Raw genomic sequence first — 24,358 nt, forward strand, 5'->3', positions numbered from 1 at the left:
TCACGAAGTATCGTGCACTTCCTTTTTAAACTATATAAAATTTTAAAATTAAAATAAATTAAAAATTTCCAGGTTAAAATATAATCCATGTCACAGATATTTGAAAAGGACATCTAAAGCGTCCTTTCCACGGAGAAATTGTTTAGATACATTGATTTGCAATAATAATCTCCTTCAGCCATGGCGTGATGTCTATGTACGTCTTAAAAAAAATGTTTCAAATTGTCATTTAAAAAACAAGGTGCCTGTCACTGTGCTTCTTACAAATGTCAGCCTGAAGTGAGCAAATTGAATTTGAATGTTCAATAGATCATTAAGGCCAGGTTTCTTTTAGTAATTCATTCAAAAATAACAATTTAATATTTAAATTTATTAGCTTTGAAAAAAATATTTTCAAATTTGAGGTTAAGCAAATAAATCCAAATTTACTTACAAAACTGTTCTTCTCAAAATGCCTCTAAAACTGAAGATATTTTTTGATTTCTGTTTCCATAACGTATAAAACTTGTAACCTAGAAACTTTTTTTTCCGTTTATTTACTTCACTTTACTTTTACTTAACTTATTTTTCTTGAGAAAAACATGACGCTTAGAGAGTATTAAAATAATCCTTTCTATCAATGTTTTAAAAATAATTAACTTATAATAGTTAACTAATTTTTGAAACATTTAAAAATATGTGGAGTCGGAGTCGGAGTCGGAGCCAACCATTTGTTGAAAGCTGGAGTCGGAGTCGGAGTCGGAGTCGGCTAGAGTTGGTAGGCCGGAGTCGGAGTCGGAGTCGGAGCCAACCATTTGTTCAAAGCCGGAGCCGGAGTCGGAGTCGGAGTCAGCTAATCTGAGAAAGCCGGAGTCGGAGTCGGAGTCGTTTGAAATATGACCCGACTCCGCAGCCCTGCTTGTAATTATCAGCATGTAATCTTCACAAATTATCGCGATTTTATGAAAAAAAAAAGTTTTTATCATGACAGATACGTATTTCGTTTACTTGCATAATTTATCAGTGTTCTGTTCTTGACTCGAGTTAAATATCTTCGGCATTTATTATAACAAGTGATTCAGGGGAATTTCGGACTTTTTTCAAAGGACTACAAAGATTTGTTTTAAACTTAGATGACTAATTGTACACGTACAAAATACTTTATTGTAAAAATCTCATCTACAGTCGCTACCAGTGTGTACGTGTGAATGTATATCAGTATGAGTTGTCAACAAACAAAAAAACAGAACAAGTTTGAGCCATTGTTAAGTGTGAAGCCTACGCGATTGCGGGCAGGGCGATAACTTCCTATCATGGTCCAAGAATCTGAGCGCAGATGATGCCAATAAATCTTACTTAAGTGGGAGCAGGTCCTTAATGGTGGAGCAGTGTGTGCGACAGCAGCGGCTCGTGGTGGACGTAGGCCGGGGCATGGGCGTAGGTGGTCAGGGCTGGGGCATGGTGGGCCACGGCAACTGCTGGGGCATGGGCGTACGCGTACGCTGGCTCGTGGTGGGCAACAACGGCGGTGGCCGGGGCATGGGCGTACGTGTAAGCTGGGGCGTGGTGGGCGACGACGGCCGGGGCATGGGCGTAGGTCACGGTGGGAGCGTGATGGGCCACGATGGCAGGGGCGGCGGCGTAGGTCTTGACGATGGCAGGGGCAGCGGCAACGGTCTTGACGATGGCGGCATCGGCAGACTTGCTCACGACGGCGTTGAATCCGTTGATGGGGTCGGCAGTGTAGTCGACGGTACGACGGGTGCCGTCGGGTTCAACCAGGGAGTACTGTAATGAGTAGTTTAGTGGAATAATCAACTTTTAATTACTGAGGGAAGGTAATCCGACACATCCTATGAAACGTCATTATCGAACTTTTAAGCTCAGCAAAGTTTGATTAATCTACCTTTCAAATAACATCACAAAAGGTCGACCAACTTTCACCGCTCAATGTCCTCGCAAGAGGACCCTGTCTCAATAGCTGCTCACACAAGAGCCCACACTCAACGCTACTACTTTGGGACGACATCCCATCGTCATCACCATCTCCAACAAACATGGTACCGGTATATAGTTCCTGACAGCTTTAAACACCGTTCCAGCAGCGGATGGTGAGGTGAACCAAGAGTTGGTTAGATCTCATCAGAGCAGTGGGTTGTCTGTACCTGACCTAGTTCTAGTCTCGACAGTCAATAGATTGCGCTGCCGGGTTGCCTACCTTTCGGGAGCTTCTTTTCCCTCAAACTAGAGCGAACTCACTGTTTATTACGAGGCGTGTGGTACGTACCTGTCCCGACACAACATCACCGTCGCGGGTCTCGTGCTGCTGCTTGTTGTCGCCGGTGAGCGAATCCTTGACGTCGTACGAGAAGCTGTACTGGGGATGGGCGTCGTACTCCTCGGTCTAGGGTGGGGGGAGAAGCGAAAATGGAAGGTGAATTTTTGATGAAAGTGGTTTTGTAGTGCGAAACTACATTTTGAGTGTATTAAAATGATTTGATCTGAGTAACTTTTCCAGATCAACTCCAATCATTTTACGTTCTTGGACAAAGTAGTTTAACCCGCCTCAAGTAACGAGTTCAAACCAGTCAAGTAAACTGCCTGCTCCGCAGGGATCGACTAATTAGCTTCAATCTTGCACCGATTAAATCAGCGACAGCAGCTGGAGACCGGTTACGGTTCAGCACGCCAGGAATTAATTAAACAGTGACTGTGCCTGCGGGAGTTTCCAGCACCTGGCACCGGGTGGGCCATTCCATTCAGCCACACACCAGCTTTCCGTCATCGTGGTGTCGGAGTTCAACTTGTGTGCAGAAAAAGAAGCAAGCAAAAAAGCTGGAAACACTTTCTTTACCTTGACAATGGCGGCTGCTGGGGCCACTCCGATGGCCACCGAGTTGACACCGACGGCGACGGCAGCGAGCACGACGAGGACCTGTTGATATTCCGAGGGTGGTGCGGGGTCAGAGGTCGGGAGTACGCCATTAGGTTCAGGTGATGACGGAGCGACGAACCGTGCGATGGGATGAAAAAAGGAGAAGATTTGGTTGGTTAGTTTCGGTTTTTGATTCCTTCGGTGTTTCAGGGTGACTTAAGTGACACTTATACGAGGGGATTAAACATCCCCTGTGCGGAACCCAGAACAGTGTAGATAGAAGAAGAATTTCTTAGATTTTTCTGTACTCTATTTAAATTCATAATACGGATTTCAAGACTTGAAAAAAAAAAGAATTGAGAATTGAAAAAACGGGACTATCATTTTCAACTTGTTCATTTACGTATTATTAAATTATGTCAGTCAAAAAACCTTAACTACCCCCTTAAAAAAGGATCTTGCTGACTACATCTGGTATGCTTCAACGAGTACTCATTCGATTTTGAACTGAAAATTTCGACCTTCACCAATATTCAACTTCAAGGATCGTTCTCTAGTTTAGAAAAGTCTCCACCTGGTTCCAATTTCCCAGTCCCAGTCCCACGGCAGCAGTAGCAACCATCAAAAAACACCTGAAACTCGATTTCTCGATATCCGGTGCTCGGAGTCAGTGTTCCTGGCCAAAAGCTTCCGGTCCATGTGGGGCGGAAAGTGGAAAGCATTTATTTCTATTTTTGGCTAGGTCGCCTCAAAGAGGGTAGGAAAAAGCATTCGGCAAGGTGGACATTTATTTGCATCTGGCTTCTGGTCTGGACCCCGGGTCCAGATGGAAGGACTTTTGGCTCTGAATGAGCTGGTGGAAGAGAGCATTTTCCGGTTCGATTCCTTTGTTGGAATGTGGGTGGTTTTGGAATGCTTTGGGGAGTTTGAGCATCAAACATCATTAGAAAATGAGATGGATCGGGTTTCAGCTGAAAATTTATAGCTATCGATTCGTTATTCGGAGAATCTTAAACTCAACTGAATTTGGTCAATGTCCTGCAAAGAGTTTAGTTAAGTTCTCAATTATACTCTAAACTTAAGCTATAATAAATTATGTTTAGAAGTGTATAACAAACTGTTAGCCGGGATATTTGTTACACGGAACAAACATTGAAAAAAGAAGTTTAAGTGTAAGTAAATTCCTATTTGCTTGGCAGGTTAAGGATTTGGTCCTCAAAACAGCAAATTTAACCCTCACTATTTAAAAAAATATTTTATAAAAATTTATAAGAATTTTCCTTGCTGAATTCATAGTAAGCTAATTAATTAAATGATTTCAATTCAAAACGCTGTTAATAAACTGAACAAAGTCGATCGATTTCATGAAATTTCAATAATTATATTTTTTTGAGGGCTTTCCTATGTCCAAAGAAGGTATTTTGTGTCTTCGACAAATCGATCAAAGACAATAAAAAAATCAGTTAAAAAAAACTCTTATTTCTTGTTGTTTTGAGAAAATTTGCTGGACGAATAAAAGGTGGAACAGGTTTTTTTTTTGATAAAGATTTCATGTTTGTTTATTAATGGAAATGGTATTTTTTTTTTTCGTATAGTTTGGAATTTACTTCTCAGAGTTTGAAAATAGGACAAGGCCCATCAATTTTGATTCTTAGTTTGTTTTTGTAATTACAATTTTACAATTGTAATTGTATCTTCAAATGTGGTGTAATTGAATTTGACCTCAAAAACCACACCCCTGGCATACGGTAATAACAAAATTTATGCCATTTCAATAACAAATACTGTTAAAATAACCAAAATTGTGATGGAATGTTCTTGAAAAATCCATTTTTGCATAAGAGTTTAATAACAGTTAATGTCTTTCATAACAAAATTTGTTATTGGTCTGATATTAGCTGAAAGCAAACACAACTTGAGAATAACATTTTTTGTTATGGAAAAATAACTCCAACTGTTATTGTGATGATCGGATTAGTTGTTAAAATAACAAAAAATAATAACAAAGATTTGTAACAATCCAGCAACAACAAAAAATATAACGGCGAGTAACGAAACTTGTTATAAATAACATAAAATGTTATTGGCCTAGTATTTTCAAATATCAAAAAATGTTATTCCAAAATTACCGTCTGCTCGGGACGTCACCTGTCTATTAGAAAAATGAATCCTTCTTTCGATCCATAAAAAAGCATTTGAGACTCTTTGTTTTTAAATATGATTAATCTGGTAGAATTATTTTTTAATATGTGTGCAAAAAAACATTTTCTGAAAATAATAAATCGTAAATAAGATTTAAATGAGGAACAATTATTAAAAGAAAAGAAAATTAAAAATCAACTTTAACGGAATTCATTTGAAGAAAAAAACGGTCCGATCCTCTGGAACACCGGAAGAAGATTTAAAATATTTGCAGATTGAAAAATATTTGCGATGAGTTTAGTTTCTAAATTTTCACAAAATGTAATATTTCTGACTTAAAAACAAGTGCGGTTCTCTCTAGAACAAGCAATTGTTTTGATATTTTTTGTATTTTTTAGATTTGGGTTGCACTGAATTTTTCAACCTCAAAATTTGAAATGGTCCAAAACACGAAATTCAGACCATATTTAAGGTAGGGTTGCAGAGAAAACATATTTTTTCCTGTTTTGTCTTTTCATTCAGAGGCTCTATCTTAGCAACCATTAATCTTATCTTCAATGTTTATGAAGCGAATTTATTGGAAATTTTCAGAAGTGGTCAACTTTGGGCATGACTTGTACAGATAAAAAGTCATAATCAACAAACAAAAAAATAGGTAGCTATAACTTGAAAACGTTGCATGAAACCAACATTATTGTAAGTACTTTTCAATTGAAAATTTGATTAAATATCTGAAAAAATAAAGTGTAAAAATTATTTCAACTTTTTTATTTTTTTTAAATGTTTATTTTTTTCCGAAAAATTGGCAACACTTCTAAACAAATTTTGTCTAATTTTTGCTATAGCTCAAAAGATAAAATTTTTTCACCTGAACATATAACAAAAAATTTAAAAAGATATTATTTTGGGAAATTTAACTTTTTGTCCTAAAGTGGAAACTTTTGTAGAGCGAAGCTATTTTTTTCCCATCCTCACCAAGGTAAGGCTATAATCCTGCTCTAAAATGAACTTTCGACATAAAGCTCATAGACCCACCTTCACGTCTACCCATCGACTCCGAATCGAAAACTGAACGAATGTATGCTCGTCTGTGTGTATGTGTGTTACTAAAATTGTCACTACGAAAGGCGAAATGTCACTCTCAGGGTTCCAATCGAGCAACAAGATCATGCAAGAACAAGGTTGGAATCAATTTAAAATAATTTTGGCAAAAAACGAGACTTGTAACAATTACAAGTATTGTAAAACTGTTGTTGATAATTATCTGGTAGTTTTTATTATGTTTGTGCTTGTTCGGTACAAGAAATGTGCCAACGCCAAAGAAAAACTACAAGTTTTTCAACATTAAATTTAAATGACTTTGGGTTTTTGGAATTTCTCCCAGAACATTTCATTTCCCTATGTAGGTCCCTGGTCGCATTATTCTCAGGGAACTGACAGGCATGCACTTTCCCGAAGTCACCGCCAGAGGCGCTGTCAATGTTGTTTACGTGGGGTTTTTGAAAAAGTTGTATGAAACAAATTAATAAACTTTTATCTTCAAATTAATAAATTTTTAGTTTTCATCATCTTTTGCTTATATATTTAATCAAATGACAAGTATCACGTACAGATTTCCTCATTTATTATTTATAAGAACGATAAACAAAGTTGTACTAGAACAACACGTAACATTAAACTAAAAATTAAATATATTCAGTTTCCTTGAAACAAAATTAGCAAGGTAAGATTCTACCGGACTCACCTGACTGTTGGTTTAAATTCAATTACATTTTTAGAATACTCAGTTAATTTAACATTTAAATATAATTCAACCACGAGTTTGATCAACATATTTCGATGATTATTCATTGCATCCTGTTCTAAAATGTGATTTGCTAGTGACCCGGTTGTTTCATTTAAAATTTTGGTTAGAATCGAATTTAACAAACGCTGATAAAATTTTGGAACATTGAATTTAGCATTTTCCCCTACTAAAATTTAGAATTCCAATTTTACCAGTTTGCTACAAGTTATTTGAATATTAATTAAAGTTCAAATCTAGAGTTTTTTTTATTAGGTCCTATAAACATATGAAAGACAATAGTTTATTGGTCCTTTTAAAAAAAACTCTGGAAATCTGAAATTAAATGTAAATCGCTTGAAAAAAAACTTGGTGATTAAAAAAAGTTTTAATTTTTGCAATTCATGTGCAAACAACATTTTCAAAAACCTCGCTGCAAAAACTTGGTTCGATCTTGGTTCGATTTTGACTTCACTCGCTTTGTATGTGGATGACAGTCGTGACGTATCCGTGATTATTCTCGGTGTTGGGTTCCATAGATCGAGTTAAAAAAATAGTTTCTATAAGTAGTTCAAAAGTTATGTATACAAAAGTATTTTCGCATATGTTAGATAAATAGCCGGAAATCATTTCAAAAAGCATCATGTTATATACCATTTGATAGAAAATCGAAAGACCTTTCCAACGAGTCTAAAATAGTGAAGATCTGGCAACCCTGTCTTAAGTTATGACCACTTAAGTGATATTTATGTACTTTTTTGAAGTCGGATCTCACTAATTTGTATGTAAGCTATGTCCGGATCCATCATCCGACCTATAGTTGTATAGGTAATTGAAAACCGTCCAAACGATTACAGATAGAAAATCTGGCAAATCTGTCAGTATTGTTTGAGCCAGATTGAAATTGAACCATGTTTTCAGCGTGATTTGTTTCCATTAAATTTATAATACAGATGGAAATTTATTACAAGATTTTTTAAGTTAAATTCATGTTTGGTGAAGAATGAGGAAGTCAAGAACCAAATTTTTGAATATTTGAAAAGAATTTTGGTTTACACAGATGCATAACCTGTGTAGACGAACTAATGGTGCAAAACATTCTTTTTAAATGGATCAATTTTAACAAAATAATGGATATATCTACCCCTTGTTCAGTTATTTTCAAGTAATTTTGAAGCCAAAAATCATCTTCAAGTTCGCAAGCTATTTTCAAAGTGCTGAGTAATGGAAGAAGGGGGCACTTCTCAACCTCTGCAGTAAATCCAAAATCGTCCTCTTGATTCAAAACACAATCCATTTGCAGGGGAGGTTAAAATGGTGTGTGTTTTCGACTGCGTTAAGGCGTTCAAACCAAACCCGAAAGTGAAAGATTACTGGCCACAGTGCTTCAACTGGGCTGCCTGCCAATCCACTGATTAAATATTGACAGAGGGTTAGCCCTTCCTACCCGTCCCGTCTACCGACCACCCCAACACTCGAAAAGCTCCAAGGGGAAGGCGTCCGGATTGCGGTTGAATAAATTAATCAAATTTCGGTAAATTCTAATTTGGGTGATGGCATTTCAACAAAACCACAAAACTGAGCGCCGGAAAGCTAGGTGAAGTCGAGTCGCTTCTTGACGGTTGATTTGCATGATGGAATTTTAAGTGAATGACTTTCAGATAAATTTAAATTGGTAGAAAAGTTTCAAGTCGCGCTCAGTGCGCTTGGAAAATTTATTAGATGTTTTTTTATTCCAATTTCAAATGTCGCCTTTTGTCAAACTGTGTGGCATTTTTTCGTGGAACTGTCATCGGGAGGGGGAAATTGTTTTTCCGCAATCGAGCGTGTGAATGTGTTAGCTGTGGGGGAGGAATCCATACTTTCAACCACGTTTCGATCCGCAATCGCGAAATTTGAATGAATCCGCACAATTTTGGCTCGAACTCGTGGAAAATTCCAGTTCGATATGGTTGGGGGAAGGAAGGTATTCTTCTATTTGTGCCGATGTCAGCATCAGCATGATTGCAAACGATGAAGCTGTGCGGGGCTGTGAGTCTGTATAGACTGCTCTGTATACTGTTTAGAGTTGCATAGAACTTACTCGGTTTTCCTGCACGGTTGATTGCATTTTCCGGTATTGACACATTTTCCAAAGAAACAATATCAAATGATGCAGCTTGAGCGTGTGTTCAGAGATGCAATTTCGGTCTAGAGTTGGTTATTGCTGGTTGTGGAATTGATTTGAAAATTATTCTCTCTACTTTGAACTTAAACTTGAAGTTCTTGGCTGGGAACATATTCCCAGATATATTTTTTTAAATAGATCATCAAAGATTAAACAATACTTTCATGAATCTCTCAATAACTATAATTCTGTACCGAGTACTCAATCAAGAGAAAAGAGAAGAGACCTCTTTCGATTATCTGTCTCTTGATGAGTGAACTGCTGGTAATTAAGAATTGAATTTAATTAATAAATCATATTCCATGTATCACATTTGATCACAAGCTCCTCTTAAGCTTCTTATCGAAAGTATTTCCTTTCCTCAAACAATTTCACATTTTCAAACTCTCTCTAATCTGGCATCAGCTTTCTCCGTCCATCACTGGCCGGATAATCTGCCACCTCACCACCCACTTTGCACGAGATTATGAACTCCAAGAGCCGTCATTCTGTGTCTCAAGTCCGGACGAGATGACATCCGGCAAAGGTCATTGCGGGGGCGACTAAAAAGGTGATAATTTTATTCAATACACCACCACTTCCGACGACCCTCCTCCTTCTTGAAGTACTTGCTAATGACGTCCCTGGTCATCTGGACCCCTGCCCTCTGCTCTCTCTCTGCTGGTTGAGCTTAAAAACTCCCACGGGGATCTTCCAGCGCCCCCGATGATTGTTTCCGGTTTCTCAAGTCAGGCCTCATAAAGAAGCAGAATAAGGTTGTGGAAAAAAAAAACTGTGCGGGAAGGTTCATTAGAAAAGTTCGAGCAGTTTCCGGTCCTGCTTGGGCTCGCTCTGGTTTTGGTTGCACCACTTGGCCAAAGAGGGGGTAGCGATTTAATAAAATTCTGTACTCGGGAAAGAGAGACGGTGAACTTGGTACTTCGGTGCGACCTGGAAGGCAGGGTTTCTAAAGTTGACCAACGATTCAAAAATTATTTATTCACAAGTGAGCTTCCAATCGTGAGCAACCACGATTCGCAAGCAGTAAGCAATCGATCGCTCTAACCAGCGATTCAAACACTTCGTGACTTGCTCGGCCTACTCCGATCGTCGACGACAGCTCGACACGCGTTCATTCTGCACTACCACAGCGTGAGCGTCAATTTGAATTTTTAATCGAGTAAATTGCTGTCAAATTTGTTTTTGATGCTGTGTTAGAAAAACAAAAAGCTAAATCTTTTTAAAAACATTGATTTTAGGCAATCGATTCAGCGATTCAAATCGCAGACTATTTTGCATCAGTTTGGAGCGACAAAGCGAAACCGGCCTGACTGAGCCGATTTGAGAGAGAGAGAGAGAGAGATAGGAAAAGAGAGAGCATTCAGATGTGATTGGTGTAGTAGTGACAGACGTTATGAATTCTTCAGAGCAGATTTGCGTCGCGTTCGATTTGCGCTCGTGAGAGAGCGATCAGAATGAATCCTTGAGTTTAATCAATCTTCATGGCAATTGAACCGATTTTAATTGCTAATAAACAATTTGCTTATTCAATATCTACTCTCTCAGAGATTGCAGAGAGTTGGAGTCTCTTCAACAGCCTCTTTGAAGCTCTCCTCAGTGTGAGTAAAAGAGTACAAATTGGTGGGAGCAATGAACGAATAAAAAGTGAGAGCTCTTGTTGCAAACAGAGATAATTCTCAAACTGTTGTGAGAAAAGTTGTTCTCGTTGATAATTATCGAATCATGAAATGATAGAAATTTTATTAGATGAGTTTTAGCACTTATCTATGTGCGTCACTTAAAAGTTAAAAAGTAAAATTTATATCAAAGAAAAGACATCTCAAATTGCTAGAAGCTCTGTCTGCCAACCTGTAGCTCACGAGCAACCGGTGAAAAATTTTCCTTCTAGCTTTTGTCATGAAGTACCACCGTGGTGCTACCACGACCCATTCTTCCTTTCATTTGACGAGACGACGGTGGACGATAACGATCCCCTTCTCTCCTCTCATGGTTTGGCATCACTGCTGCTGATGATGATGGTGCTGATATTGGTAATGCAAAATGTATGAACCTGTCAACGTCGTCCCTGTTTAGGTGGACGACGTCGTGGGTGGTTTTGCCACAGACAGTGTTTAAAAATATACATGTATATATTTCATCACGGTGTGGAGCTTATTTAGAATAATTGATTTGAAAAGTGGAAGATGTAAACTTGAGCTGTTTCTGGTAAGTGAAGAGCATACGACGAAGAGATGAGAGAAAAAGATAGATTAAGAGAGTGAGACCATGATAGAATCATGGAGCGCAACTCTCAATCTCATCGAAAAAGCTTTATAGAGCAATCACTGAGAAATAATTTCGAATTAGAAACGTTTCCCTTTTCTTTCTGGTGTGAAATGTTAATCAAATAATCGCAATAAACCATCCATCGGTTAAACGACAGCCACCACTAAAGGCAAACAATGTTTGTAAACAATGAGGAAGTATTCCAACATGGCGGTGCTGAATTACAAAAGAGATACCATGATGGAGCGCAAATCTCAATTCTCACTCTCAACTTTTGATGGAAGAATCTTCACCGAAAAAGCTTCGCTGAGCAATCACTAAGAGAGAATTTCCAAAGAGAACGTTCCTTTATTCAAAACAGTTGGGCTCACTAATACATCCACCGGTAAAACGACAGACGCCACTATGAGTTGTCACGTTTCGCTTACGAACAATGAAATGTTTGTAAACAAAGTGGATTAGTGAGAAGACTCTCTTTTGTTTGTAAACAATGTAGGTTAGAGAAAAGATGCTCTTTTGTTTGTAAACAATATGGATAAGAGAGAAGATGCTCTTTTGAAAGTTTGTGAGAGAATTTCATCATCGTATTTCAGTCCCAAATTGAATTTTGAAAATCTTATTTTGAAACAATTATCACTACTTTCTACGCTGAGCAAAGCGCGCAACCGAAATTGAGTGATAAAATCATTCGTGATTATCTGCGGCGAGTGAATTTTCATAACTGCTTGCGGTTAAAGCTATGTTGTTCTAAAGGACCCAAACACATAAAGGCGGGCAACAGCATCATCACAATCATCAAGTGTGTTAGGCAGATAACAGTAACGGTAAAATTTTACGATATGGAAATGGCTTTATCGTTTCTTCTCCCAACGAGCTAGATTTTCTCGAGAACGCTGATGGTCTCAGTCGGAGTAATTTTCTACACAGGCAAGTGAGCCCAAAGTGAGACCAATCTTCCAGGATTGGGGTGCGTGACGGAATAACTTTACATAAATGTGATTGTTATTTACTGTGTGAGAGGGTCATTTTGGTAGGGGAATGTGATCCTACATGTAAATGCGTGTAAAGTTCAAGAGATTAGTTTTTTTGTGGTTAGGTTTGGTTCAGGCTAATTTATGGCTACGAAAAACTTGCTGATGTGGGTTAAGATAATTTCATTTTTGTTTCAAAAACATTTAATTCAGAATTGAATAAAACTTTTTTTTTGTAAACAGTAACAGAGAGTTTGTACAGGGAATCGAACTGAAGCCTATTATTTCACGTAATTTTGAGCGTGATAACATTCCCTGTCAGAGTTGTTTCGTTTGGGTGTAGACAAGGAAATACCATCGGATGTCTCCCATCGATCTAAAGAGGCTAATTAATATTTCATGCTACAAGATGGGATACTATTTTGGGACAGTTTCCACTCCTTCCGGAAAGGGGGAGATGATATGATGAAGTATGGTGATTAAACCGATGTGGTTAACTGGAATGTCAGAACCATATTTGCTATTTTGATGTTGTCACCCTTGTTTGTGATGAGGTTTGGGGAAAGGTTGAGGACCGATTTGCAATCTCCGGAGGCTGTTACCGGGAGAGTAGATTGCTTAAGGGAATTCTAAATGAATAAGTAGGTTAGGAATGTGGATGTGGCTGAGGAAATTAATGGCATTTACTTGGATTCTTTGACTGGATGAGATTACTTGACGCTGGAAGAGGTTATTAAGTTGTGTATTGTGTTTAATGTTTCATTTACATTAATCGTGATTTTTATGTTATTTATTGCAAAAAAATTAAGTGCTTTAATTCTTTATGGAAACTTTTGATTATGGGAAATCGACCTAATGCAAATGTTTCATATAAAAAATGCAAATCAATCAAATTGATTTGAATCTCTGGAGAGAAACAAAGCAAAAGATTTATTCAGAAGTTACCAACTTTTTAGATGTGTCTACAACAGTGTTCTTCATCATAAGGAAATTTCTCTTCTTCAGGAATCCATCAAATACAGATCCACAAATCCGACCGGAGTTTTAGCTCACCGTAAACTATTTCCATCGGTGCCATTTGCAGTTTACCCTGGAACGAAACTTTTCCTCAAAAGCCAAAGCAGAGACCATTCCTAATTGCCACAGATTGTGGCACAACTTGTACGTTTTAGAAGGCAAATTCTAACAAAAAAAGAACGAGCACACAACTTTAACCCTTAGCAAAAGTCGAGTTCGAAAAACGTGCTCGAGAGGAATTTGCTCGAGTTTGGTGTAACTTTTGGTGCAACCAAACCACACGTGCATTTTGAGAACCACAACTTGACAAATCCCTTTCTTCACAGAATGAAAACAGGTTGGATTGTCACCCAACAAGTTTAGCAGAAAATTATAAAATAAGGACGAAGATTCCAATTGAATTCGATGTTAAAAAATTCTCAAAATTATTTTTTACACTTTTTTACAGTGTGTAAACCAAACTAGTTGCACAAGTTGCACCCCAAGAGAATTTTTAACCATGAACTAGACGGGAAACTACACAACTTCAACATAAATCTCAAGTACCACCAGAAGCAACTGCCGCAGCACCATCGTCGCCCAGACCAAGTGAAAACTTTTTACCGAAGGGTTTTGAAATAAAACTTTAATTAGCTTTTCCCACTGGGACGAGCAACCCCGAGCAAACTTGAAAAGGAAGCTTTCGTTGACCAAAGAAAAAGAAAAAAAAGCTTCCCGCAATTTCGCTACAAAGAAGACGCTTTTACTGCACGTTGGATGTTGAGCAGTTCTCTACGGAATCGGTCTTTTTTCTGTAATTTTAATTTTTGTATTTTTTAATCCGGCTGAAACTTTTTTGGTGCCTCCGGTATTCCAAAGAAGCCATTTTGCATCATTAGTTTGTCCATATAATTTTCCATGCAAATTTGGCAGCTGTTCATACAAAAATGACAAGTGAAAATTCAAAAATCTGTATCTTTTGAAGGAATTTTTTGATCGATTTGGTGTCTTCGGCAATGTTGTAGGTATGGATATGGACTACACTGAAAAAAAATGATACACGGTAAAAAAAAATTGGTGATTTTTTATTTAACTTTTTGTCACTAAAACTTGATTTGCAAAAAAACACCATTTTTATTTTTTTTTATTTTTTGATATGTTTTAGAGGACATCAAATGCCAACTTTTCAGAAATTTCCAGAATGGGCAAAAAATCTTTGACCGAGTTATGATTTTTTGAATCAATATTTTTTTTAAAAATCGAAATAACGTCATGATTCGAAATCCGGACACTTAGTAGCATATCATTTTTTTTATGGCTGCCAAAAAATCGTGTAATAGGTTGAAAATGTAGAAATATCATCAGGACGTAGTAGAGCAGTTCTCTAGGATTTCGGTCATTCGATTTTTTTTGTATTTTTTAATCCGACTGAAACTTTTTTGGTGCCTTCGGTATGCCCAAAGAAGCCATTTTGCATCATTAGTTTGTCCATATAATTTTCCATACAAATTCGGCAGCTGTCCATACAAAAATGATGTATGAAAATTCAAAAATCTGTATCTTTTGAAGGAATTTTTTGATCGATTTGGTGTCTTCGGCAAAGTTGTAGGTATGGATACGGACTACACTGGAAAAAAATAATACACGGTAAAAAAAATTTGGTGATTTTTTTATTTAACTTTTTATCACTAAAACTTGATTTACAAAAAAACACTATTTTTAATTTTTTTTATTTTTTGATATGTTTTAGAAGGCATAAAATGCCAACTTTTCAGAAATTTCCAGGTTGTGCAAAAAATCACTGACCGAGTTATGAATTTTTTAATCAATACTGATTTTTTTCAAAAAATCGAAATTTTGGTCGTAAAAATTTTTCAACTTCATTTTTCGATGTAAAATCAAATTTGCAATCAAAAAGTACTTCACTGAAATTTTGATAAAGTGCACCGTTTTCAAGTTATAGCCATATTTAAGTGACTTTTTTGAAAATAGTCGCAGTTTTTCATTTTTTTAAATTAGTGCACATGTTTGCCCAGTTTTGAAAAAAAATATTTTTGAAAAGCTGAGAAAATTCTCTATATTTTGCTTATTTGGACTTTGTTGATACGACCTTTAGTTGCTGAGATATTGCAATGCAAAGGTTTAAAAACAGGAAAATTGATGTTTTCTAAGTTTCACCCAAACAACCCACCATTTTCTATCGTCAATATCTCAGCAACTAATGGTCCGATTTTCAATGTTAATATATGAAACATTTGTGAAATTTTCCGATCTCTTCGAAAAAAATATTTTCAATTTTCAAATCAAGACTAACATTTCAAAAGGGCCAAACATTCAATATTACGATCAAAAAATTCCTTCAAAAGATACAGATTTTTGAATTTTCATACATCATTTTTGTATGGACAGCTGCCAAATTTGTATGGAAAATTATATGGACAAACTAATGATGCAAAATGGCTTCTTTGGGCATACCGAAGGCACCAAAAAAGTTTCAGCCGGATTAAAAAATACAAAAATTAAAATTGAAGAAAAAAGACCGATTTCGTAGAGAATTGCTCAGTATAAACAGTCAGTTTCGAGAAAATGCATGCAAAATATGTCTTTTCTAACAATTTTTCATCAGAATTTGAAAATTAAAATGACATGTTGTGCTTCGAATCCCGGACACTGATAGAAACTGATTCGAAATCCGGACACTTTGCTTCGAATTCCGGACACTCGATTTTACTTATGAATCGCACAAATTTGGACTGAAATGTTAGTGAATGGCATTCTTTGGGTCTCAAATAAGCTGTTAACATTAAAACAATCGATAGTTTATATAAAAATTTGCTAGAATTTAAGGAAATCAAAACCATAAATTTCTGCTTTGCCTTCCCGGTGTTTCGAAGGCCTATGAAATATTTCAAGTGAAATGTTTCGCATTTTTGGTAAACTTATAATTTTATTGTATTTAATAACGTCATGATTCGAATTCCCGGACGCTTCGAAACCCGGACACTTTATCTTGTTTTATCAATTATTTGGATATAAGTTCGCATTATGAATGTCAAAACTGTGTTATTTGATGAATTCCAACATCAACTTTCATTTAAAGTTTGTTTGAACGCTGTAGTTAATGCCAAAAAAATTAAATACAATAAAATTAAAAGTTTACCAAAAATGCGAAACATTTCACTTGAAATATTTCATAGGCGTTCGAAGCACCGGGAAGGCAAAGCAGGCAAATTTTTGAAAATATTTTTTTCGAAAAGATCGAAAAATTTCACGAATGTTTCATGTTTTAACATTGTAAATCGGACCTAAAGTTGCTGAGATATCGACATTAGAAAATGTAGGGTTGTTTGGGTGAGACTTAGAAAACATCAATTTTCCTGTTTTTTAGCCTTTGCATAGCAATATCTCAGCAACTATGGGTCGCATCAACAAAGTTCAATAAAGCAAAATATAGAAAATTTTCTCAGCTTTTCAAAAATATTTTTTTCAAAGGTGGGCAAACATGGGCACTAATTTTGAAAAATTAATAACTGCGACAATTTTCAAAAAAGTTACCTGAAAATGGCTGTAACTTGAAAACGGTGCACTTTATCAAAATTTCACTAAAGTACTTTTTGATTGCAAATTCGATTTTACATCGAAAAATGAAGTTGAAAATTTTTTGCGACCGATATTTCGATTTTTTGAAAAAATCAGTATTGATTCAAAAAATCATAACTCGGTCAAAGATTTTTTGCCCATTCTGGAAATTTCTGAAAAGTTGGCATTTTATGTCCTCTAAAACATATCAAAAAATAAAAAAAAAATAAAAATGGTGTTTTTTTTTTAAATTAAGTTTTAGTGACAAAAAGTTAAATAAAAAATCACCAAAATTTTTTTTTACCGTGTATCATTTTTTTTCAGTGTAGTCCATATCCATACCTACAACTTTGTCGAAGACACCAACTCGATCACAAAATTCCTTCAAAAGATACAGATTTTTGAATTTTCACATATCATTTTTGTATGGACAGCTGCCAAATTTGTATGGAAAATTATATGGACAAACTAATGATGCAAATTGGCTTCTTTGGGCATACCGAAGGCACCAAAAAAGTTTCAGCCGGATTAAAAAATGCAAAAAAAAACGAATGACCGAAAACTCAGAGAATTGCTCTGTTGTCAACTTTAGTCCCAACAAGATTGAGTGGAAAATATCAACAAAACAACCAACAAGTGATACCTTTTCCCCGCTCCCCTTCCCTTGGCAAGAAAACGGGGAAAGGTTATTTTTAACGTTTTCCCCCCTCTTTTCTGCACCCATACAAAGTTTAAGTTTCTGGGTCATCGCACCGCCGCGTCGTGCGCAGGAATTGTGCACAAGTCCGCCCTCACCGCTTGCAAAAGCGATGCAAAACTCTGGAAAGAATTTGCAATCTTCTTTGGCGTGGAGGAGCTGACGCGGGGAAAGTTTCGATTTGAGTTGGAAATTTTTCGATTTGTTTTTCCCATTTGTGTGGAATTTTTTTTTTGGCTGAACGAAATTCAAAATTAGTTGGAGAGTACTTGAAGATACTCACAGTTATAAATAATCGTAATTGAATGAATTATCTGTGTCTTTATTGAAATGCAAACTGGGTAATTTGTTTGAAACATAAGGCTGCTATCTTTTAATTTAATGAAAATTAACTTTTAACAAAATAAGATAGTGTATAGAACTCCCTAAAATTGATACTTAAAAAAAAACCTTTCTTAAATCGTATATGTTATTCATTTTCTACGGAGTTGAGGTTTTTTACAATTGAATTTGGGAAAAATATTGCCAACAATGGAGTCTTTAAAAAAATATCACAAATGTAACACTTTTGAATAATCTGATGATTTTCATGTTTAAAATTCAATATTTTCAATTTAATTAAAAAGAAATCATAAAGCTTGGAAAAAAAGAAAAAAAAATGGGCCTAACTTTCACGAAACTTTAATTTTTTTCTCAATATTATGAAAAAGCTAAGGTAGAAAAATACGATAGAATTTAAAATTGAAAGTACTATTTAAAATAAACCATCCATGGTGGTTGGGAACGAATCAACATGTTTTCATCAATTTGAATCAAATTTCTCAACAAATCTTTACAGGGGTGAATCTTCATAAATTTATAAAAATATAACAAAAAATTGTGATTTTTTTTTAAATTCAGCAGTTTTAGAAAATCGAATCTGATTATTTTTAACGGGTTGAGGGTCGTTGCAAATTTTATTTCAAAAGTTGGCCTCCCCTTTTTAAAGTTTCCTCGAAAATCAGGGAGCAATAAAAAATGTATTGCTTGAAATTTGAAATTCATACATATTGAAAATCTTCTACAATCGATTGCTACCTATTTTTGATGCATTGAATAATTATTTTTAGTTGATAGTAGATCAATATTAAGTTTTCAACAAATATGTTATTTAAGAGAAATTGGTAGCTTAAAGGGATCTTAGTGAAACACAATTTAGGCAAGGTGGCTGTAAATTAGACTTTTAACAACCAGAAGAAAAGAAATTAGATGAGTTCATATGAAAATACTTCAAATATTAAAAAAAAAACATTTGAATAATTTTATTGTTGTTTTAAAATGGAAAATTCACATTAAAATAAAATCACATTAAAAGTTTAGCAATTGATCAAACATTTCGATTTTTTGCCTCATACTTCGAAATTTGACCTTTTTAATTTCTATTCTACTAAAACTGAGGGATGAGGGATTTAGGGGTAAAATTTCAATGATACCTTACAATAAAAAAAAAAAAAAACAAACAAATCAAAGATAAAATAACGTTGGTAAACTATGATATAATAATTTTTGCAATTGGAGTATAGAAAAAGTAGAATTCAAGGTTGTCAATCGATAAAATTATCGTCTTACGATCGTCGGGGCGTGAGTGCGTTTTCACCTCATTAGGCCGATGCAAATATTTAAAAAAGTTTTTGTCCCTCGGCCCTGGCCGAGGTCAAGGGGGGGCAAAAAAATAAAAAATATAAAAATTTAAATAACAAGCCATAGTCTACACATTTAAATGAAAAATGTGTTTTAAAATGCATTTTACACTTGTTCAGTTGTTTTGCAATCATTAGTTTTCAAAAATCTAAGATCTGACAAAAACAAAAATTGTATCGAAAAAAAAAGATTTTGCATCGAAAATTTTCAAAAAATCTTAAGATTTTTTAATAAACCCAAACATGCTAAAAATGATTTAAAACGCAGAAGAATGTATTTTAATTTGATTTCAGCTGGTTGCACTTGAATTTTCATTGAAATTTTGAAGTTTATTGTAAAAATATTTTTTTTGCCCCCTGATTTTTCGGGCCAATTTTGAAGGGGGGGGGGGGGGGGGTGACAAAAAATTTTAAAAATATTTGTACCAGCCTTATAATTTTTTAATTTTTCAAATTTGAGTTCTTTCAAAAATATTCGGTTTAGTTTTTAAATTTCAGTTTCTAATAAAGTGAAAACATAAACAAAATTGTAAACACATTGTAAATCATGAAAATTTGAGTATTAACGAAAAATACCGTATTTTGAGAAAAATTTAGAATTTAAAAAAATATAAAAAAGTGATAAAGCTTACAAAATTTCGCTTCGTTTGATACCCATTTTGAAAATTTTCAAAATTTGAGTATTTTCGAAAAGTACGGCATTTGTGAAAATTTTAGCTTCAACAAAAAAAATCTTTTATAAAATTCCACTTTGTTTGAAACCCATATTCTTAATCTTGATAATTTTTGTATCTTCTGAAAAACGGAATTTTGAGAAAATTTTAATATTTTGTCAAAAAAAAAAAAAAATTGAAAAAGGTAAAAAAGCATATAATTTTTTCTTCGTTTAATGCAAATTTTGAAAATTTTGTGTATTTTGGGAAATTTTGGTTTCAACAAAAAACTCTAATAAAGTGAAAACGCATACAAAATTTCATTTCGTTTGATACCCATATTGTAAATCATGAAAATTTGCGTCTTTTCGAAAAAATACCGTATTTTGAGAAAATTTTAGAATTTATAAAAATATAAAAAGGTGGAAAGCTTACAAAATTTCGCTTCGTTTGATACCCATTTTAAATTTTTTGAAAATATCAGTATTTTCGAAAAGTACGGTATTTTGTGAAAATTTTAGCTTTAACAAAAAAAATCTTTTATAAAATTCCACTTTGTTTGAAACCCATATTCTTAATCTTGATAATTTTTGTATCTTCTAAAAAACGGTATTTTGAGAAAATTTTAATATTTTCAAAAAAAAAAACTTAACAAAAGTAAAAAGACATATAAAATTTTGCTTCGTTTGATGCCAATTTTGAAAATTTTGAAAATTTGAGTATTTTCAAATAAAAACGGTATTTTGTGAAATTTTAGTTTCAATAAATTAAATCTAATAAAGTGAAAACGCAAACAAAATTTTGCTTCGTTTGATACCCACATTTTAATTCTAAATAAATTGAGTATTTCCGAAAAACTACGGTATTTTGTAAAAAAAAGTATCTTAGAAAAACCTATAAAAAGTGAAATAGCCTACACAATTTCTTTTCGTTTGATACCCATATTGCAAATTATGAAATTTGAGTACTTTCGAAAAAACGGTATTTTGTGAACAATTTTGAGTAAATTATTTTCAAAAAATGTATTCTTAGTGGAAGCATTGATAATTTAACATGACATGATTTTTTTTTCCTTGTAGAGCCTTTGATTAACCTCATGACATGACATGGTTGAATAAAATCGATTTTAGAGAGATTTAAAGAATGAGCTATCGTCCACTATCGGCGATAAGATTATCGCCGATAGAATTATCGAAATGACGATGACAAAAGATATAATTATTGCATTGTTCTTTAAATGCAAATAGTCAAAAACTAGGGGAAATTTTGCCAAAAAAACCTAGTGAGATCGTAACTTGGGGTTCCTTAAAACTTATATCACAGAAGAGCATGTTTTTTTTTAATTTTGCAAAGCAAACACAATGTTTTAACTTTGATCAAATTTGATTAGAATTAGTTTTTTTCCATGAATATATCAATGTATGATGTAATTTTTTTAACTTGTAGTTTAGATACTTATTTCAATTGTTTTTAGTATCAGTAGAATATGAATCAAAATTAAGATTTATTGTATAGAGTATAAAATTGCACTGCTAAGACCTTTAAAATCGCATAAATTACATTAAATTTTCACCAACTCCAATTAAGCACCGAACATAAATTTTCACCCTCAATCTCATCTCCGAAAACCTGCACCACATTCCTGAACTGCAACTTCCCCCTCGCCCCAAATACGACGCGAGTAACACGATAGTAGCTGCAAATTTCACCCTGCAGTTCAAAATGTGTGTACGTGCTGGTAGGTATGTGGTTTCTTAACCAAAATTCGAAATGGAATTGATTTTCGCCCCGGACCCGGAGTTTGTTTGAGGTTTTCCACCGTTGAGGTGGGCGAGGAGAAATCGAATGCTTTCGGCGTTGAATTTGCAATGTAATTTTATCCGCTTTCAGGATGCCTCCCGGGGGGAGGCTGATGGTTAGCTAATGGCGCTTTACTTCAGCAGGTGGGAGGAATCGGAAAACTGTGGTTGGGTTTTCCCTTTGAGTTGAGGGGGTGGGGTGGACTGTGTTTGGATGGGATCCTGAGTAAATAAACGAGGACCTAGTCCAATAGATATAGCTGGAAGAGCACGGTGATGCAGGTTGGTGAAACGCTTCATGATGATCGACAGATGGGCATGCCGGTGGGTCGATTACCTGATTGAGGGTGCTTACCTATGCAAACGCACACTAAAAGTGTTGATTTAGTGTTATATGTAATGAAAACCCTTGGTTTACTTGAACTTTAATTAATATTACAAATTCATAGTTTTTTTCAGAATGTTTAAAAAGACAAGCGAATATTTTTTCAAAAGGTTTATTAAAAACATGAAAATGTAATTTCAAGTTGATTCTGAAAGACCACAACCGGTGAGCAAAACTGGAAATTTGATGCTCAACAAGATTCATCTTTCAGCAGAAGACTTTGACAGACGATTCCAACCGTTTGCAAAGTGATTGAAATCGAAGGAAATGCGATGTGACACGATGATTTATGGACACCTTCAAGGAATCTTGCTGTCAGGAGCTTAAAAGAAACCTGATACTTTTTTAGATGAACGTTTTTCAAACATTATCGAATTGAAAATCAAGTTAAAATATTGAATAATGATTTAATTAAAAAACACAGGAAATTATTCTAAATAAATTCCATAACTTTTCATTTTTCAAAGAATATTCATTTGTACAACTTTTTTTTTTAACAAACAAGTAGCATTTTGCTTTTTCTAGGAATAATACTATTCCAAAAAACGACACTTTACTGGATTCGCAGACACTGTGTGCGCACTGATTGGTTTTTTTCAATGTTCAATGTGCTTCCAAGAAATTTCTGCTTCGATATTAAATGATGAATTTGCACTCGAATGAATTCCTTCTACACTGTCTTATTCCCCAGAACTTCACGTTACTTCTGCTACAACTTCAAACGTTACCTTTGAGAACATTATGAGTTTTCGAACAAAACTGGCGTTTCTTCAACCGAACAAAAACAAAAAAACACTGTTGCTGCAACTGCGAGAGCTTACTAAACTTTGATACCATTTCGCTGCAGTTTACGCACTTTATATACCAAGCTTAACTGGGCCCGTTTGTGTCACCTGGGTTTGGGTCCCCAGCAAACAAGAGCACTATCAAAAGAGAATTCACCCCCACCCTAGTAGTAGTACGCAGTCGGCAGGCAGAGGCAAAAGTTCAACCGGCACGGTAGAATCAATCTCGCGGGCCGACCGACCAAATCGACTTCTCCCACTTTGTTGCAACGAGTAGAGAAAAAAGCTTCGGTGAGGAGAGGACTGCAGAGAGCACACAAGCTTCGAGCTGATCGCGATAAGTTCTTGCCAGCTCTGAGCAGTTTAGTTGGGCTGGGGGATTGAGCGTAGTGGCACTCTCTCAGGATGTTGTAAGTTGCGTGTAATTTCGCACGTGGGATGGTCGCGTGAGATCGATCATAAGTAGTTTTTTTGTAAAGCAGGTAGTAAGATTTTTGTTAAAAGTAAGAGTGTTTCAATATTATTGACTGTGAATGTTTGTTTAAATGCACACAATTCTAGATTAAATTTTCAAAAGGTCCTATCTGCTTAGGAAACCCATGACGGATAGGTTGTTTTATATTTAATCTTTAATTGAAGTGTTCAGAAAAGATAGTAAAAGAGTTACTTCCAAGTAGCTGATTTTATCAAAACGCAATTGACCCATAGAAATGTTTTTAAAGAAGATTTTTGTGTTTGAGAGTATAAGAATTTTTGAAATTGACTGTAAATTGGTCTTACTATAACATTTGAAGGTATTATCAAGATAGTTAATTATTTGAATCAGCTAAACTGCCCATGTTTGCATAAATGCCCCATATGTAAAAACAGCAAGTTGATTAAAACGTGAGGCATGGATTTCCTCCAGATTTCTAGAACATAGAACTGCATCAATAAGTGATATAAAATGTATATGAGACACTTATGGAAAGAAGATTTCTAACTTGAAATTGTGCAACTTGCAACGCATTTTATAGTAACACATTGTTTACATTCGGTTGCTACGAAGTTTCAGGACTGGATGGATCACATTGGCTAAAATTTGGGGTGTAGACACCCGTATCCTGTATGAATGGCGTAGTCAGATTTGAAATTATTTTTATGAAGTCAATTACAGTGTTTTTTTGTTAAGAAAAAAGTTTATTTAAATTAACAGTCAGGCAACTATGCCAGAAAAGTACCCGTAGACTACTAAGCCCCGTTTTAGCGTTACATGGATTTTCAACAAGCTGTAACTTGGTGAAAATTACTTGAAATATCAACTTCATATATACCATTGGATTCGAAAATTAATCAACTTTAATATAAAAATATTTAATATGGTGGTTTAGAAGGCGGGTTCCCTGGGGAAGGGGTCAAAGGAAAAACAAACAGCGTTACATGGAATTCAAGGGCCCAGGGCACATCGTAAAATGACCCAAAATACCAACTTATATAGGTTTTTGGAAAGGGGAGAACCTCTACTTTAAGGCAAAAATATTTAAAACATTTTAAAAATATTTAAACAATTTTTAAAAAATAGTTATCGTAACTATTTTTACAATTATAAATTCATTTGAACTAT

At 35.0% G+C, this 24,358-nt stretch overlaps 2 protein-coding genes across 3 annotated transcripts in view; one reads left to right on the forward strand and one right to left on the reverse strand.

The window, feature by feature from the left end:
- Positions 1-24,358, forward strand: part of LOC120418411 (dual specificity calcium/calmodulin-dependent 3',5'-cyclic nucleotide phosphodiesterase 1A-like) — a 673,125-nt gene that overhangs the window by 12,759 nt on the left and 636,008 nt on the right. The gene's annotated exons all lie outside the window — the stretch shown is intronic.
- Positions 1,101-22,837, reverse strand: LOC120421726 (larval cuticle protein A2B-like). The gene is made up of 4 exons (XM_039584974.2): positions 22,699-22,837; positions 2,834-2,914; positions 2,267-2,383; positions 1,101-1,767 (listed from the first exon to the last, which is right to left on the reverse strand). Exons 1-4 carry the CDS (start codon positions 22,708-22,710, stop codon positions 1,354-1,356), a joined length of 624 nt encoding a protein of 207 aa, XP_039440908.1. The 5' UTR covers positions 22,711-22,837; the 3' UTR covers positions 1,101-1,353.

The sequence above is a fragment of the Culex pipiens genome, chromosome 2, assembly GCF_016801865.2.
Source record: "Culex pipiens pallens isolate TS chromosome 2, TS_CPP_V2, whole genome shotgun sequence".
NCBI lineage: Eukaryota > Metazoa > Arthropoda > Insecta > Diptera > Culicidae > Culex > Culex pipiens.